The 19,936-nt window shown below is 40.9% G+C and overlaps 1 protein-coding gene across 1 annotated transcript in view; it reads left to right on the forward strand.

The window, feature by feature from the left end:
- kcnh3 (potassium voltage-gated channel, subfamily H (eag-related), member 3) overlaps nt 1–19,936 on the forward strand; it is a 492,909-nt gene that overhangs the window by 385,297 nt on the left and 87,676 nt on the right. The window contains exon 9 of the mRNA XM_060929349.1: nt 18,542–18,741. Coding sequence (XP_060785332.1) covers nt 18,542–18,741 — 200 coding nt within the window. The remainder of the gene's footprint in view (nt 1–18,541; nt 18,742–19,936) is intronic.

Consider the following 19,936-nt stretch of genomic DNA (forward strand, 5'->3'; position numbering starts at 1 on the left):
TCATGGACTGGAGTACACCTCCTTGGAGTACACCTCCACTACACCTCTTTGGGTGGCACGGTGGTGTAGTGGTTAGCACGGTCGCCTCACAGCAAGAAGGTTCTGGGTTCAAATCCAGCGGCCAGCAAGGGCCTTTTTGTGTGGAGTTTGCATGTTCTCCCCGTGTCCGCATGGGTTTTCTCCGGGTGCTCCGGTTTCCCCCACAATCCAAAGACATGCGGTTAGGTTAATATGGGATGGCTTTGGGCTGAGGTGCCCTTGAGCGAGGCACCTAATTCCCAACTGCTCCCCGGGTGCTGTTAACATGGCTGCCCACTGCTCTGGGTATGTGTGTGTGTTCACTGCTTCAGATGGGTTAAATGCAGAGAGGAAATTTCACAAGTTTGTGATGAATAAAAGTTGTGCTTTCTTCTTTCCTTAAAGTGCCATTCCACCATTGGATGTATTCTTTGGCATAAAATACAATATATTTTATGACAACATGACTAGACAGGGGCGGCATGGTGGTGTAGTGGTTAGCGCTGTCGCCTCACAGCAAGAAGGTCCTGGGTTCGAGCCCCGGGGCTGGCGAGGGCCTTTCTGTGTGGAGTTTGCATGTTCTCCCCGTGTCTGCGTGGGTTTCCTCCGGGTGCTCCGGTTTCCCCCACAGTCCAAAGACATGCAGGTTAGGTTAACTGGTGACTCTAAATTGACCATAGGTGTGAGTGTGAATGGTTGTCTGTGTCTATGCGTCAGCCCTGTGATGACCTGGCGACTTGTCCAGGGTGTACCCCGCCTTTCGCCCGTAGTCAGCTGGGATAGGCTCCAGCTTGCCTGCGACCCTGTAGAAGGATAAAGCGGCTAGAGATGATGAGATGAGATGAGATGAGATGACTAGACAGAGAAATCTTTTAGCTTCAAAATGATATATCAAACATAATTTTTTGACAACGACAAGTATATTAATTTTGCGACCAAAGTCACCTACCCTTTTAATTTCCGCGCGGTAGTGAAACGTGATGTCATCGGCAGGTTCCCCTTCTTGTGTACCATGTGTCGGTCTATTTTTAGACCAGGAAACCCCCAAAGTGAGAGAGTCATTTCTCCTCGTATATGGGGGCCAAAAAAATTGCGAAAAATTTTGAGTTAATCTTTCAGTTAGCTAGATTTATTGGTATTAGCTAGATTTATTGGTATTATTTTTATCGCGTTCTATCCGCCATTGCTGATAATATGTGCCACGTCACACGTCACGTGGTACACAAGAAGGGGAACCTGCCGATGACATCACGCGTGGAAATTAAAAGGGTAGGTGACTTTGGTCGCAAAATTAATATACTTGTCGTTGTCAAAAAATTATGTTTGATATATCATTTTGAAGCTAAAAGATTTCTCTATCTAGTGATACCATTTATATATGTTGTCAAAATATATTGTATTTTATGCCAAAGAATACATCCAATGGTGGAATGGCACTTTAAGCAGTACTGGCTATTAACCTCTGTACCTCATTCAACCACATTTGCACTTATACCATGCTTTCCTTTGCCATCCATTCCAATTAAAGTGTGTTTCTTTGAACCACGCTTCCTATGAAACCACATCGTTTATTGATTTCACTTATCATGGGCCATGCTCTGAGCGTTTTATTCTCAGACCATTTCAGCAAGCACAAAACCTTTATGTCTTACAAACAGTATAAAGTACAAACAGTATTATGCAGAGGCTAACTGATTGCTAACAGTTGGGGGGGGGGGGGGACAGTTAAACACTCACGATATGCACTGCATGTATTCATTAATGATAATTAAGAAATTGTCAGTAATGTATAATAACCAAGCCCTAGCCTGAAACTTAATATACAGTATATTTAAGACTTTCCAATTTGCTCTGACTGATCGTATTAATGTTTAGATGGAAAATGAAAAAGGGATGAAAGATGTCCCTTTGATTAAGGCATTTCTTTTGGAAATAAATAATGAAACACTGAAGAAGCAATGAGCATTAATTAGTTCTAGAATATTACAGAGTGTAGTAAGAGTATAAGTCTGTCCGCGGCAGAGAAAAAACACCCTTCCTATTCTACCAAGTTCAAGGTGATGTCTCCACTCTGTAAAGGCACATGACGAGCAGTAACTCAGAAACGTGGTTCGAGTGTATTTGCTATAGACAACAGGAGGAGGAATAATATCCTGCAGCAGGAATCAGATATAACATGCTGAAATGTTGCGATAGGAGGAACAGTATTGCTGGGTTTCATGTGACGTCACATCCTCCTCATTAGTTATTCAAAACTTTCACTGGTGGTCTACCAAAGCTCAGTTGACAAAGCGTTTGTATGGAGAAGGTGCATTGCTTGCATGAAAAATGCCTCACGTGCATTGTTTTAGGTTGTTCGAATCAATCAAACCGTAAAACTGATAAAAGTTTCTTCAGGGTTCACCGTGAACTAATAAAAAAGGGTTTCACAAAAAGACGTGGAGAAAGGTGGCTTTTGAACCTCTCACTGAAATCGAAGGGAGCCGAGTCGAAGCACGCTCGAGTTTGCAGTGATCACTTGGTGAAAGGTTTGTATTTCCCTCTCAGCTACGGCCTTAGTGTTTTCCAAGTACTTTTCTTGCTATGTGTCGTTATTTTACGGTACTTTTTTTAGTCACAAAGCGCTAAAGTCCCCAGCTGTTTCTTTGTTTACTCCTCACAAAGTCCATATGCATGAAGGTCACGACAAAATTCTTACCCAGCCATACAGTTACAATGCTCCGTGATCACTTCTCCGTCTTGTTTAACTAAGATCCAGGTCTTTAAAGGGGTTTCTGATGATCTTTGTGAATGATTTACCTGAGAGATAAGAGCCAACACAAGGGAGAATCAAGCGAACTGTTGTTTGTTTACACTTCAACTTGCAGCACTTAGTTGTAAAGATACGAATGAAAAGCTTAAAAAATAATAATCATATTTACACGGGCAAAAACAATACGGGATTCATTCGGCAGCGACTTCATAGCAAGGTCCTTTACCCAGCCACATACAAAAAAAAAGTTGTAATCCTCCATACTCTTCCACGCTTTCATCTGTTTTGCGGTGTAGAAGGACGTCTGCAACACCAGATAGTTCGAGATGTCGGGGAACTTGACTGAAGGGTAGTTTTCGAGATCATATGACAAACCCTTCCTTCCCAGACTGTAGGGGTCGATTCCATTCCACATAGCAATCTTCTGAATAGATCTAAAGCGAGCAGTGTCTTCTAGATTACAAGCGTACTCTGATAAGTTATCGCTAGTTGTTTGCACTACGGCAGCCGTTTAGACCACCGGCTATTTCACTTCCGGTAAAACCGCTAAGAAAAGTCACGTGACTGAAACCCAGCAATACTGTAGGAAAACTACTGTAGTACACTATAGACAAAACACAGTATGTTGCTATAGGAGCAACACTGTAGTAATGTATAGACAGTATGCTGCTATAGTATGCGATATTGTAGTATACTATATGATGAATAGGATATTATATCCCTCATCAAAAAATTCCTGTGCAGGGATTGGCCAAGGACGGCTCATGTGACGTAAAATAGTTCCATCATTGTTTAAGGAATGTACAGTGTCTTGCAAAAGTATTCATCCCCCTTGGTGTTTGTCCTGTTGTCATATTACAAGCTGGAATTAAAATGGATTTTTGGGGTTTTAGCACCATTTGATTCACACAACATGCCTACCGCTTTAAAGGTGCAAATTGTTTTTTTATTGTGACACAAACAATAATTAAGATGAAAAAACAGAAATCTGGAGTGTGCATAGTCATTCAACCCCCCAAAGGCAATACTTTGCTGTAATTACAGCTGCAAGTCTCTTGGGGTATGTCTCTATTAGCTTAGCACATCTAGCCACTGGGATTTTTGCCCATTCCTCAAGGCAAAACTGCTCCAACTCCTTCAAGTTAGATGGGTTGCGTTGGTGTACAGCAATCTTCAAGTTATGCCACAGATTCTCAATTGGATTGAGGTCTGGGCTTTGACTAGGCCATTCCAAGATATTTAAATGTTTCCCTTTAAACCACTCCAGTGTAGCTTTAGCAGTATGTTTAGGGTCATTGTCCTGCTGGAATGTGAACCTTAATCCCAGTCTCAAACCTCTGGCTGAATGAAACAGGTTTTCCTCCAGAATTGCCCTGTATTTAGTGCCATCCATCTTTCCTTCAGTCCTGACCAGCTTTCCTGTCCCTGCAGATGAAAAATATCCCCACAGCATAATGCTGCCACCACCATGCTTCACTGTAGGGATGGTGTTCTCAGGGTGATGGGAAGTGTTGGGTTTGCGCCACACATGGCATTTCCCATGATGGCCAAAAAGTTCAATTTTCGTCTCATCTGACCAGAGAATCTTCTTCCATGTGTTTGGGGAGTCTGCTACATGCTGTTGGGCAAACTCCAAATATGTTTTCTTGGTTTTTTTTTTCTGGCCACTCTTCCATAAGGCCCCGCTCTGTGGAGTGTACGGCTTAAAGTGTTCCTATGGACAGATACTCCCATCTCCACTGTGGATCTTTGCAGCTCCTTCAGTGTTATCTTTGGTGTCTTTGTTGTATCTCTGATTAATGCCCTCCTTGCCTGGTCTGTGAGTTTTGGTGGGCGGCCTTCTCTTTTCAAATTTGTAGTGGTGCCATATTCTTTCCATTTTGCTATAATGGATTTAATGGTGCTCTGTGGGATATTCAAAGTTTGGGATATTTTTTATGACCCAACCCTGATCTATACTTCTCCACAGCTTTGTCTCTGACCTGTTTGGAGGCTCCTTGGTTTTCACGTTGCTTGTTTAGTAGTGTAGCAGAGTCAGGGTCCTTCCAGAACAGGTTGATTTATACAGACATCATGTGACTGATCATGTGACACTTTGATTGCACACAGGTGGATCTTAATCGACTAATTATGTGACTTATGAAGTGAATTGGTTGGACCAGCTCTTATTTAGGGGTTTCATATGAAAGGAGGTGAATACCTATGCACACTCCAAATTTCTGGGGTTTTTTTTCATTTTAATTATTGTTTGTTATATTGTTTATATTATTGTTCTGGTAGGCATGTTGTGTAAATCAAATGGTTCTAACCCTCCAAAAATCTATTTTAATTCCAGCTTGTAATGCGAGAAAACAGGACAAACACCAATGGGGTTGAATACTTTTGCAAGACCCTGTATCTCATGATGTCAAAAAAAAATGGATATGTTGTGAGCCAGTCATGGTATATCATATTTCACAGTTATTCCACAAAATCAAGTCGTACATGAGCTGACAGCCGATGAGTCACGTAGCACCAAGTTGGCTATAAGCCATGTACGATGAGATTGCATGGAATAACTATTTTATTCTATCCAAATTCACTGGATTTTGAGAAACATCCATCCATCCATCCATCCATCCATCCATTATCTATAGCTGCTTGTCCTGTGCAGGGTCAGGAGCAAGCTGGAGCCTATCGAGAGGTGGGGTACACCCTGGACAAGTCACCAGATCATCGCAGGGCTGACACACAGAGACAAACAACCATTCACACTCACATTCACACCTACGGTCAATTTAGAGTCACCACTTAACCTAACCTGCATGTCTTTGGACTGTGGAGGAAACCGGAGCACCCGGAGGAAACCCACGCAGACATGGGGAGAACATGCAAACTCCACACAGAAAGGCCCCCGTCGACTGCTGGGCTCGAGCTCAGAACCTTCTTGCTGTGAGGCGGCAGTGTTAACCACGACACCACCATGTCACCCTCGACGCATCTTTTTCTTTCAAAAATCTCTCAAAATCTTCCATATTTAACGAAGCAAACTTGGCGGCCATGTTTGTTTACAAATTGTCACAGTCGCTCGCTAGTGCGGAAGTTTTACATCTCCGACGTGTGACGTCATGTTGTCTTGACTACCATGCAATATTGTAAACCATATTCAACGCTAGCCCTGTAATGACCTGGTGACTTGTCCAGGGTGTACCCCGCCTATCGCCCATAGTCAGCTGGGATAGGCTCCAGCTTGCCTGTGACCCTGCACAGGATGGATGGATGGATATTCAACACTCATTCTCCATTGGGTAGAGTGATGTAATACATGTAGGATAAGCGATATGCTAACAATATTGCATGCTGTCAAACCAAATAATAATAATACATTTTATTTATAAGCGCCTTTCAAGGTACCCAAGGACACTGAACAGTAAAAAAACAAACAATAAAAAGCAAAACAATACAACCCCGATTCCAAAAAAGTTGGGACAAAGTACAAATTGTAAATAAAAACGGAATGCAATAATTTACAAATCTCAAAAACTGATATTGTATTCACAATAGAACATAGACAACATATCAAATGTCGAAAGTGAGACATTTTGAAATTTCATGCCAAATATTGGCTCATTTGAAATTTCATGACAGCAACACATCTCATAAAAGTTGGGACAGGGGCAATAAGAGGCTGGAAAAGTTAAAGGTACAAAAAAGGAACAGCTGGAGGACCAAATTGCAACTCATTAGGTCAATTGGCAATAGGTCATTAACATGACTGGGTATAAAAAGAGCATCTTGGAGTGGCAGCGGCTCTCAGAAGTAAAGATGGGAAGAGGATCACCAATCCCCCAATTCTGCGCTGACAAATAGTGGAGGGATATCAGAAAGGAGTTCGACAGTGTAAAATTGCAAAGAGTTTGAACATATCATCATCTACAGTGCATAATATCATCAAAAGATTCAGAGAATCTGGAAGAATCTCTGTGCGTAAGGGTCAAGGCCGGAAAACCATACTGGGTGCCCGTGATCTTCGGGCCCTTAGACGGCACTGCATCACATACAGGCATGCTTCTGTATTGGAAATCACAAAATGGGCTCAGGAATATTTCCAGAGAACATTATCTGTGAACACAATTCACCGTGCCATCCGCCGTTGCCAGCTAAAACTCTATAGTTCAAAGAAGAAGCCGTATCTAAACATGATCCAGAAGCGCAGACGTCTTCTCTGGGCCAAGGCTCATTTAAAATGGACTGTGGCAAAGTGGAAAACTGTTCTGTGGTCAGATGAATCAAAATTTGAAGTTCTTTATGGAAATCAGGGACGCCGTGTCATTCGGACTAAAGAGCAGAAGGACGACCCAAGTTGTCATCAGCGCTCAGTTCAGAAGCCTGCATCTCTGATGGTATGGGGTTGCATTAGTGCGTGTGGCATGGGCAGCTTACACATCTGGAAAGACACCATCAATGCTGAAAGGTATATCCAGGTTCTAGAGCAACATATGCTCCCATCCAGACGACGTCTCTTTCAGGGAAGACCTTGCATTTTCCAACATGACAATGCCAAACCACATACTGCATCAATTACAGCATCATGGCTGCGTAGAAGAAGGGTCCGGGTACTGAACTGGCCAGCCTGCAGTCCAGATCTTTCACCCATAGAAAACATTTGGCGCATCATAAAACGGAAGATACGACAAAAAAGACCTAAGACAGTTGAGCAACTAGAATCCTACATTAGACAAGAATGGGTTAACATTCCTATCCCTAAACTTGAGCAACTTGTCTCCTCAGTCCCCAGACGTTTACAGACTGTTGTAAAGAGAAAAGGGGATGTCTCACAGTGGTAAACATGGCCTTGTCCCAACTTTTTTGAGATGTGTTGTTGTCATGAAATGTAAAAGCACCTAATTTTTCTCTTTAAATTATAAATTTTCTCAGTTTAAACATTTGATATGTCATCTATATTCTATTCTGAATAAAATATGGAATTTTGAAACTTCCACATCATTGCATTCCGTTTTTATTTACAATTTGTACTTTGTCCCAACTTTTTTGGAATCAGGGTTGTAGAATAACAACAATAATAAAATAATAAGAAATCAATAATAATAATAATGTTATTAAAAATCAAAGAGAAAAGGCCAAGCTAAAGAGATGTGTTTTTGGCTGTTTTTTGAAAGAGTACAGTGTTGAGCATTGGCGCAACGCTAGTGGCAGGGCATTCCACAGCTTAGGGCCATTTACACTGAAAGCCCTGTCACCCATAGAGCAGAGCCAGGACTGCTAATAGGTGGACATCTGTGGAGCGAAGATTTAGAGGTAACTGATATGGAGTTAGGAGATTTGATAAATAGGGAGGAGCCAGGTTATGTAGGGATTTGTAGACAAGTAAGATAATTTTGTACTGGATGCGGTATTTAACTGGGAGCCAATGCAGGTTGTATAGAATAGGAGTGATATGATCCCAGGGCCTGGTGTGAGTGAGTACCCTAGCAGCTGAGTTTTGGACATATTGCAGCCTATTTAGTCGCTTGGCTGGGATGCCATCGAGCAGGGCATTGCAGTAGTCCAGTCTTGAGGTGACAAAAGCATGTATAAGCGTTTCAGCTGCAGATGAAGTTAAAGAGGGACAGAGTTTGGAGAGACTTTTCAGGTGGAAAAAAAGCTGTTTTAGTAATACTTTTAATGTGTGAGTCAAAAGAGAGAGTAGAGTCCAGAATAACACCCAGATTTCTTACTTCAACAGTAGTGAAGGTGAAATAACCAGGAATAGATACAGTAGCTGTGAGTGCTCCAGTTTTTTCAAGATAGAAGGGGTGGAAATGAGGATGGCTTCTGTTTTGTCTTGATTTAATTTAAGAAAGTTCTGCACCATCCAGTTGTTAACTGCATTTAGACAGTTGACAAGATTGGAAGGAGGGAGTGGGTAAGAGGGTTTGGTTTGAATGTAAATTTGAGTGTCATCTGCATAACATTGAAAGTTAAGCCCATAATGCTGTATTATGTGGCCAAGAGGAAGGATGTATATTATAAATAATAAGGGTCCCAGGACAGAGCCTTGAGGGACACCATGAAGGAGGGGTGATTTAGGGGATCTAAAGTCTCCAATTGACACAAACTGTTCTCTCATGGTAAGATAAGATTTGAACCAGGCTAAAGAAGAACCAGTGATGCCAAGCAGAGTTTCTAAGTGGCTCAATAAAAGATTGTGACATACAGTGTCAAAAGCTGCTGTAAGGTCGAGGAGAACAAGTATACTGACATGGCCAGTGTCAGCAGCTAACAGCAAATCATTGACAACCTTGACCAGGGCAGTCTCGGTGCTGTGCATGGCCCTAAACCCAGACTGAAACGTCTCCCAGAGATTATATTGGGTTAAATGCTCTTGGAGCTGATTGGCAACAATACGCTCTAGGACTTTTGCAATGAAGGGAAGATTGGAAATGGGGCGATAATTTTTAAAATCATCAATAGCTGCTCCAGGTTTTTTCAAGACAGGAGTGATAGCTGCTGTTTTGAGAGCCTGAGGGACTAATCCAGTTGAAAGGGATGAGTTTATTATCTTAACCAGCAGGGGACAGAGAACTGGCAGGCAAATCTTGACCAAAGAGGTGGGCATAGGGTTGAGGAGACAGGTGGTAGGCCTGGATTTAGATACTAAGGCCCTGTCCACACGGCAACGGATTCAGGTGAATCTGATAAAATTATTTATCGTTTCGGCCTGGCGTCCACACGGCACTGGCATTTTGGGTGCCCCAAAACGAAATCTTTTGAGAACGGGTTCCAGAGTGGAAAAATCTGGCAACGGCACCGTTGTGAAGTCGTCTGGATGAGTAGAACGGATTTGTTTACGATGACGTCACAACCACATGACTGTCAGTGCTTCACGGCGGGTAGAAGTGTAACAAACTCGATGCGAGTTGTCAACAAATCCTATAACTTGGTTCATGAAACGCGCTTACAAAATATTTTCACTGCTTTCCAAAAACAAAAACAATCCCGCCAGCAAAAATAGGGAATAAAAAGGAGCGATCTCACCTCTTCAGATGTTGGTTTAAGTCCGACAATACATTCCTCAAAAAGGGCGTAGAAGAACAAAGTAATCCATCAACCTGTAGCATTCAATTTATTCCGAACCATTAAAGAATTCTGGAGGATATCAGAATGTTGGCGCACCAGCTTCCATCTACCCCCATTCATTCCTCTTTCCGCGTCTTTCGTTTTACGCTACTGATTAATAATCAAAACTTTATGTGGCTGATGCTACAGAAGAAGGGGTTTATGCGCATGCGTGTACTTCTTCTATTGTTCTGGTGTCTCCAATGGGACCGTCTTAAAGCGCACGTAGAGGTGTGGCATGTGTATTACATCGTTTTCAGCAAGCGTTGCGTTGCCATATGTACCTGATATTTTACTGATCCGTTGCCCATGTGGACACGATATTTAAAAAAAAAATCTCGTTGCCGTCGTCGTGTGGATGTAGCCCAAGCCAAAGACATACTGCTCATCAACTAATGAGAAAGCAGAGAAAGATCCAGCTGGTGGTGGACAGGAAAAGGGGACATTAGAGGGAGTGATGGAAGTGGATTTGATCTGCTTGTATATAGGGTTAATTTTATTTTGGAAAAATTCAAGAAATTTACAACAAAGATCAGTGGAAGGAGTAAGAGGAAAGTTTTTAGCAGGCAAAAGAAGTTTGTTCTTCAGATGAATGAATACATGCTAGAAGGGAATAGAACACATTTTTATTCCATCGAAAAAGTGTCCTGTATGTATAATAACATACTATACTATGTGAGGAATAATATACTATTGGAGGAACAGTGTAGTATTGAATAAGAAAAGCCCTGTGCTTTAGATGCACCCCCTTGTAAGTCATACCAGTGAAAGCTAAATATCTTTAATTTTGTTAGAGCTTTTGTTTGGTTATATGCTGCTAGGAGTCTGAATGGATCAGGAAACAGTCATTATTCATTTTCAACCAAAGACACATATTTAGGTAATGCTCATCTATTCAAGACACTGGACTGTAAATACTGTGTATTACAGGAATACTGTCATTCTATGCTATCGGAGTAATACTGAAGCACAGGTATACAGGAACAGGTAGGACTTTTTGCACGTATCACTTATTATATTCCCCTTCTTTAAAGCATATACGCAGTGCCATGGCCTCACTTTCATTTATAAATGCCTTGAGACCTCAAAAATGGCACAGGAATAGTTTTGCCCTGGATTATAATGAAGCGTACGGCGCTCATGGTGCAGGAACAGAGTTCTATTTGAGATGTGGGACTGAGAGAGGAGGAAGTGTGCCTGAGAGCATGGGTCTGATTTTAAGACCATGTCCTCGGAGGCAGGCAGGAGGTGGAGTGCACTCGCTGCAGCTGAGAGGGCAAGACACACAAACCAAAATTTCTGAATCTGCCACCACATGTGATCACTAGAGGACATTAATTGCCCATCCGGCTGACAGCTGCTGTGCCACCTACATGCAGGAATCTCACTCTCTCTCTCTCTCACACACACACACACACACACACACATTTTATCTCATAGCATGCACTGGAACTACCACATACTATCGTAACATCAAAATTATAAACAAAATAAGCAAATACACACTGGTAATTATGGCAACACAGTCAATAGTAGCACAACACCTTTCAAACGCGCGTGCGCGCACACACACACACACACACACACAATTGTACTGATACCTGCAGTTCATTAGTCTGAGATTTATACACCTACTCATGTGTGTTCACTGATTTGAATAACAGACCCACTAGAGTATGTAACAGCTTTCCAGCGCGCGTGCACACACACACACACACACACACACACGTTTGTCTCACTATCCTTGTGAGGACCTTCCATTGACATGCTTATTATTGCAGTTAATTAATGCTGTGCTTGCACTTAAACCTAACCCTAATCTTACGTTACAGATGTCAAGGTCATTCACTCAGACCGCTACCTATATGAATCGCTTTCATCGTAAAAATGACTATTAGATTTATTGTTAGCGCTTAAAACTATTCCTGTGCCATTCTTGAGGTCTCAAGGCATTAAAATGAAAGTGAGGCCATGGTTCTGCGTATATGCTTTAACCTCAGTAATGAAAAGGAAAACTTTTGGCTCATTCATTCATTCATTTAATTTTTGTTTAAAAAAAAAACACAACAGCAATTTCCTTGTGGGGACCATCTGAATGTCCCCACAAGGTCAAAATTGTCAGAATTTACTCTCCTTGTGGAGACATTTGGTCCTCAGTAGTATATAAAAACATGCACGTGTGCACACACACACACACATTTGTCTCACTATCCTTGTGAGCACGCCCGGATCACCGCACAGGCTTCATATGGCTTCAGCCTAGGGGCCCCCCCGCCCCCCGCCTTGCAGGGGGGCCCCCAATTGGTCAAAAGAAAAAAAAAAACCTTCATATTCATTGGCTCAAAATGAATATTTAAATAAACGGACGCTGATTGGGTGAGGCAAATCCGCCTTCCATATATAAACGTTAGACGTCACGCACGACGTCACTCCACAGTTGAACAGTGAACATGTGTGACAGAAAATACGAGAGCGGTGCTCAAAAGCGCAAGGTGCAATGGCAAAAAGCCCAACGTGACAAAGCTCTATTGAGCAATATACCAAAACTAACAGGGTTTTTTAAACCTAATGAAACCCAACTGGCAAGTGCAAGTCATCATGACACTAGCGTTTAATAATGTTTATATAATGTTAATATATATATAATTATATAATATAATTATATAATGTTTAATAAGTTTAATAATTAAAAAAAAACTTTTAAAATGTAGAAAATAGACAGTTCTTTACAAGTAGATGGGATAAGATGGTGGTGGCCGGGGGGGGGCCTACAGCAACTTGTAGCCTAGGGGCCCCTGGCCATGTTAATCCGGCCCTGCTTGTGAGGACCTTCCATTGACGTGATTATTATTGCAGTTAATTAATGCTGTGCCTGCACTTAAACCTAACCTTAACCTCAGTAATGAAAAGGAAACTTCTTGGCTTGTTTGTTTGTTCAATTTTTGTTTTAAAAAACACAACAGCAGTTTCCTTGTTGGGACCATCTGAATGTCCCCACAAGGTTGAAACTGTCAGATTTTACTCTCCTTGTGGAGACATTTGGTCCTCAGTAGTATATAAACACACACACACACACACACGACTCAGAGAAAGCCAAAGAAAATTACATTCATGGTCCGAATGGTCAGACTTCTTGACTCTGAATGATTTCTTGGTATCTTTTGACTTCTATCAAATGGTTTACACCTAAAGAGTTAAGTACAGATATGAACGTTCGGAGGCTTGTTGTTTGGAGATGCCCAGAAAAAGCACTGGCTGAGGCAACAAATGCTGTATATATTATTTCTCGGCCTGTAGGCTAAAAGTAAGATAAATTCCACAGACCCACTCAGTATTATTTAAACTAAATTTAATAATATTTTCTCTCTTTTTTGAAGCCAAAGAGTTTTTTCTTTTGTTTTTCCTTAAACTCTAACTTGGATAACTGAACACAACAGGTTCACTTTTTCTCAGTTTGACCTGGATGCTACTTTGGAACCTGGAACCACTGAGCGAAATAAAAACATAAAGAAATAAGTTACGTCACACTAGAGCAGGCCGAGCAGTTTCTTTTCATGTTTTTTTCTTGCAGATTCCAAGCAGCAATTTTTCAAGCAAGTCTTACAATGGATTGTTGAAATTGACTGACTCGAACTTGTTAACATCATGTCATTTGATTAAAATGTGTTACATGAATAAAGGATATACCAGTTCAAGACTGAGTACTGCTAACTGAGATGATACTGGTCTAAAATGATAAGCTGGTATTGGATCAAATGATACATATTTTCCATTTAGATCCATTTAGATCCCGCCACACTATTACGATTGTGGCCACCTGATGATCACAGCCATAAGTACTTGCTGAACATCTCATTCCAGATTTAGTTCCTTTTACTGTTATAATAACCTCCACTCTTCTGGGAAGGCTCTCTGCTAGATTTTGGAGAATGGCTGTGGGGATTTGATCATTCATCCATTAGTGAGGTCAGGTATTGATGTTTGATGATGAGGTCTGGGGTGCAGTCAGTGTTCCAGTTGGGGTTGAGGGCTGTGTGCAGAACACTCGAGTTCTTTTGCACCAACTTTGGCACACCGTGTGTTCATGGAGCTAAACTTTGTGCACAAGCGTTGTCATGCTGGAACACGTTTGGGCCTCTTAGATCCAGTGAAGGGAAATTATAATTCTACAGCATATAAAGACCTCATAGACAATTGTTTGCTTCCAACTTTGTGGCAACAGTTTGAGAAAGATATGAGCGTGATGGTCAGGTGTCCACAAAATCTTGGCCATATGTTGTATGTTAGGTTGACTAATATTACATAATTCACAGGACACAAATTGTCTTCAAGCATGGGAACATTTCTTATAACTTCGACACTGGAACTGGCAGAGTGTTGACTCACTTATTACTGTGAGGATGTCAGTACTGGATCAGTATCAGATGTTATCTAATAATCAGAGCTCTGAGATCAGTATCCCATCACCCTTATCAAAAAGAAGTATACTTGAAGTTCATTTTATTAAGTATACTTAAGTAAAGTTAAAGTATATTTCCTTAAGTATACTTTTGTGTACCAAGTATACTGATATCAATGTACTTACAGTATACTTGTACGTAAACTAATTTAATACTTCGTGGGACTAAATTGGCCCACTTTTAGTTTATAAAAAAATATACTTTAAGTCTAATAGAAGTAAACTCTGAGTATACAACTAGTATTTTTCATTTTGTACTGCAAGTATACCACAAGTAAACTTATATACTAATAGTTTACTAGTTCTATACTTGTAATCCACTCTTTAGTTTACAGAAGCATACTTCATAGTGTACTGGAAATATACAATGAGTTTACTTGTTTGATACTTCTAGTCTATGTTTTAGTTTACTAAAATATACTTTATAGCATACTGGAAATATACTATTGGTTTACTCGTTACACACTTCTAGTCCACATTTTAGTTTACTAAAGTATACTTTATAGCATATTGAAAATATACTATTAGTTACTGGTTATATACATCTAGTCCACTTTTTAGTTTTGAAGTATACTGCAATTACCCTTCTAGGTATACTATTAGTTTTGTAGCCCTAATCCTTACCTCATGTACACTACCAGTAGACAACTTAAGTGTTTTGTACCTTAAGTTACAATGAAGTTATAAAGATAAGAATTCACAAAATAACAACAGATACTCAGGATTAAGAACATATTCATTTTCTTTAAAAATCAGCATTTAAAGCAACATTGGATTAAATGCCAAAGTATAAAAACATGGCAATGACAACTGAAATTGACATCCAAGCTCTAAAGAAAAATAAATAAATTTAAAAAAATTAATTATCCCACTCAGAAGAAATAAAAAAAAAAAAATCCTTATAGTGGCACTTGAAAGTTTGTGAACCCTTTAGAATTTTCTATATTTCTGCATAAATATGGCCGAAAACATCATCAGATTTTCACACAAGTCCTAAAAGTAGATAAAGAGAACCCAGTTAAACAAATGAGACACAAATATTATACTTGGTCATTTATTTATTGAGGAAAATGATCCAATATTACCGTACATATCTGTGAGTGGCAAAAGTACATGTGAACCTTTGCTTTCAGTATCTGGTGTGACCCCCTTGTGCAGCAATAACTGCAACTAAACGTTTCCGGTAACTGTTGATCAGTCCTGCACACCGGCTTGGAGGAATTTTAGCCCATTCCTCCATACAGAACAGCTTCAACTCTGGGATGTTGTTGGGTTTCCTCACATGAACTGCTCGCTTCAGGTCCTTCCACAACATTTCGATTGGATTAAGGTCAGGACTTTGACTTGGCCATTCCAAAACATTAACTTTATTCTTCTTTAACCATTCTTTGGTCGAACGACTTGTGTGCTTAGGGTCATTGTCTTGCTGCATGACCCACCTTCTCTTGAGATTCAGTTCATGGACAGATGTCCTGATATTTTCCTTTAGAATTCGCTGGTATAATTCAGAATTCATTGTTCCATCAATGATGGCAAGCTGTCCTGGCCCAGATGCAGCAAAACAGGCCCAAACCATGATACTACCACCACCATGTTTCACAGATGGGATAAGGTTCTTATGCTGGAATGCAGTGTTTTCCTTTCTCCAAACATAACGCTTCTCATTTAAACCAAAAAGTTCTATTTGGTCTCATCCGTCCACAAAACATTTTTCCAATAGCCTTCTGGCTTGTCCACGTGATCTTTAGCAAACTGCAGATGAGCAGCAGTGTTCTTTTTGGAGAGCAGTGGCTTTCTCCTTGCAACCCTGTCATGCACACCATTGTTGTTCAGTGTTCTCCTGATGGTGGACTCATGAACATTAACATTAGCCAATGTCAGAGAGGCCTGCAGTTGCTTAGAAGTTACCCTGGAGTCCTTTGTGACCCCGCTGACTATTACACGCCTTGCTCTTGGAGTGATCTTTGTTGGTCGACCACTCCTGGGGAGGGTAGCAATGGTCTTGCATTGCCTCCATTTGTACACAATCTGTCTGACTGTGGATTGGTGGAGTCCAAACTCTTTCAAGATGGTTTTGTAACCTTTTCCAGCCTGATGAGCCTCAACAATGCTTTTTCTGAGGTCCTCAGAAATCTCCTTTGTTCGTGCCATGATACACTTCCACAAACACGTGTTGTGAAGATCGGGATCTATCAAAGTCTGATCTTCACAACACGTGTTTGTGGAAGTGTATCATGGCACGAACAAAGGAGATTTCTGAGGAATATAGTATAATATCCAAGTATAATATTTTTGTCTCATTTGTTTAACTGGGTTCTCTTTATCTACTTTTAGGACTTGTGTGAAAATCTGATGATGTTTTAGGTCATATTTATGCAGAAATATAGAAAATTCTAAAGGGTTCACAAATTTTCAAGCACCACTGTATATGGAACCTCAGACATACCTAAGAGTCAACAATGCTGAAGCACAACTCCAGGGCAAGTACACTTAAACATAAAGGCCCCGTCACATTTATTCAGAATTAGCAGGAATCAAGCAGAACCAGCTGGAATGAAAAATTTTTCAAAATTCGTGCCACATTCGGGCAGGAATTTCAAACTGACCAACATTCTTACAGCTTTGTAAGAATGCCGTTCAAATACTTAGAATGCGCTTCTGAACCCACCTCGAATGATTCTTGCACTATTCGCTTTCGAATGCAATTCAAATGGAATGCAGTAAGAATACCTAGAACGCAGTAAGAATATTAAGAATTCACTTTGAATGCTGTACGAGTGCAGTTTGATTGCTGCCCGAATACCACCCAAAGTCTGGTCGGAAGGTGCTTCGAATGCTGTACGAATTCACCTCAAATGCAGTCAGAACACTCCCGGAATAGCCACCGAATATGTTTTGAACATCTAAGAATTCAAAAAGAATGAAGCTCGAATACTTAGAGTGTACTTCGAATATCCCGGAATATACAAAGAATTTTCATTCCGATGGCATTCCGGCTAATTCGAGGCGCATTCGGGACATTCTGGCAGGATTTGAAGTGGCTTGCCATTTCGATTTTTCCCTTGAACGCGATCGGAATGTTTCGAATGCTGTTGGAATGCTGTAAGAATATTCAGAATGCAGTCAGAATGCAGTTAGAATACACTTCGAATGCCGTTCGATATTTCTCCTCTTCAAATGCACCTAGAATGTTTTGAGCATGAGCAAAACATTCAGGCCGGCCACAAGAATGGGCCCGAATGTTTGGAATGCACTCAGAATGCAGTCAGAATTTTTAGAATGCACTTCGAATATCCCGGAATATACGAAGAATTTTCATTCCTCCTCTAGTGTGACTACCCTATAAGGCACAAATGTTTTCATACTTTATTACACTTTTGTTAAGCATATCTTTATCAAAAGTTTAAGTATAAGCTTAATATACTTAGACTTTTCTATATACTTTTCAGTATTAGCCTTACATACAACTTTATTAAGTATATCTCTGATAAGTAAATCAAAAGTAAACTGAAAGCATACTCTCTTATTTTTAGTTTAAAAGAAGTATACTAGGGCAGCACGGTGGTGTGGTGGTTAGCGCTGTCGCCTCACAGCAAGAAGGTCCGGGTTCGAGCCCCGTGGCCGGCGAGGGCCTTTCTGTGCGGAGTTTGCATGTTCTCCCCGTGTCCGCGTGGGTTTCCTCCGGGTGCTCCGGTTTCCCCCACAGTCCAAAGACATGCAGGTTAGGTTAACTGGTGACTCTAAATTGACCGTAGGTGTGAATGTGAGTGTGAATGCTTGTCTGTGTCTATGTGTCAGCCCTGTGATGACCTGGCGACTTGTCCAGGGTGTACCCCGCCTTTCACCCGTAGTCAGCTGGGATAGGCTCCAGCTTGCCTGCGACCCTGTAGAACAGGATAAAGCGGCTAGAGATAATGAGGTGAGATGAGAAGTATACTAGAAGCACACTTGAATAAACTTCTTTTTTGTAAGAGCAAGAATGGGATCAGCACCTCCCTCATCTGCAGTCCTTCAATCAAACTGCCCTACAAGCATAAAGAGTATGTTATCAGTGTGTGTCCTGTTGCCTGATGATGATGATGATACTGATTTTCAGAATACATGGAATTAGGACGTGATGAGTCTTTTAACACAAGCGTACATGGTTTGCCTTGTTACACACTACTTACCATCAGAATCTAACTTATCCCTGTCATATGTTTCTCTTCTTTTAGCGCTGATGCATGCTGTAGTCTTCGGTAATGTGACAGCCATCATCCAGCGTATGTACTCCCGTCGCTCACTTTACCACACACGCACCAAAGACCTAAAGGACTTCATCCGTGTTCACCGACTGCCCAAGGCCTTGGAACAGCGCATGCTGGAGTGCTTTCAGACCACATGGTCTGTAAACAATGGCATCGACGTCAGTGAGGTAGGCTTCTCAGCACTTCCTGTTTCAAATTCATGAAAAACAGGATACGTTTGGGTTTGGATTCAGGAGCAGTTTGACTCTTCTCATCTCATCCCTCTAATGTCCCCTTTAATGCAATTAACATATGTGAAAATTGAATTTGAATTACAGTTATTTCAATAAAAGCATCATTACAGTGTAGAGAGTAAACTGGCATTACGTATTGTTTCATTACTCAGTGTGTGAGAGCTATTTGAACCAATTTATGCGTGAAAGTTCACTTCAGTTGTGTCAGATTTCACATTTTCAGCTCTTTTGTGCTCAGCATTTTCTCACCGTTTCCCTTCTATCACCTGTTCTCACCTCTGAGTCTCCCATATCTTTCCACATAATCAACTTCTCCAGCACTTCTTTTACCTCTATTTCATAAGATGCCTTTAATAGTCTAGTCTTCTCTAAACTCAGGTCACGTTCCTCATACCTCACTTTCACATATTCACATCAATCATTCACCTGCCAATGGATAAACAACTTTAGTTCAACTTCATTCTGTATTAGTTTGAATGTTTTGCTTATATTCTGTCAGATTTTGCTATTAGTGCCTAAAAACAAAAGAGCACGTGTTTCTTTCCCCCTCTCTCAACATTTTGCAGTGACGTTCAATTTCGTATTAATGAGAACTCCACTGTAGAAATAGTGGAGACTGCACATATTGGACTCAACGTTCCAGAATGCAAAGCAGCTATGCGAGTGACAGCAGAGACTCGGTTCGACTATGAGATGGCAATGGCATTGACAGTAGTATTAAAATGGCAACTGGGCAGACTAACAGACTAAAGTGCTGCTCCATCGCTCTCTTTAGGTAGACATGACACAAGGGTTAATCCCACCAGCGCTTCTTACATCTTAGAAGATCATATGATAATAAGGGAGGATTTTAATTAGGACGAAAAGGTCCCCATACTTTTTATATGCCTGTTTAGTATAAATATGAAGGTGATTATAGAAAATCGTGCGCGCTGATTGGTCGAGAAATTCAGACTAATTCTTGATAATCACTTCGAGCAACTTGGCAAAATGGAGGACAATCACTTTGTCACCGTAAGTGAGGAAGAATTTGAAATTATGAAAGAAAATGCTGTTCCTAAAAGCACTAAAGATGCTACGAAGGTTGGTCTAAAACTATTCAAAGGTAAGGTGGGATTGGGATTTATTT

The sequence above is a fragment of the Neoarius graeffei genome, chromosome 9, assembly GCF_027579695.1.
Source record: "Neoarius graeffei isolate fNeoGra1 chromosome 9, fNeoGra1.pri, whole genome shotgun sequence".
Classification (NCBI taxonomy): domain Eukaryota; kingdom Metazoa; phylum Chordata; class Actinopteri; order Siluriformes; family Ariidae; genus Neoarius; species Neoarius graeffei.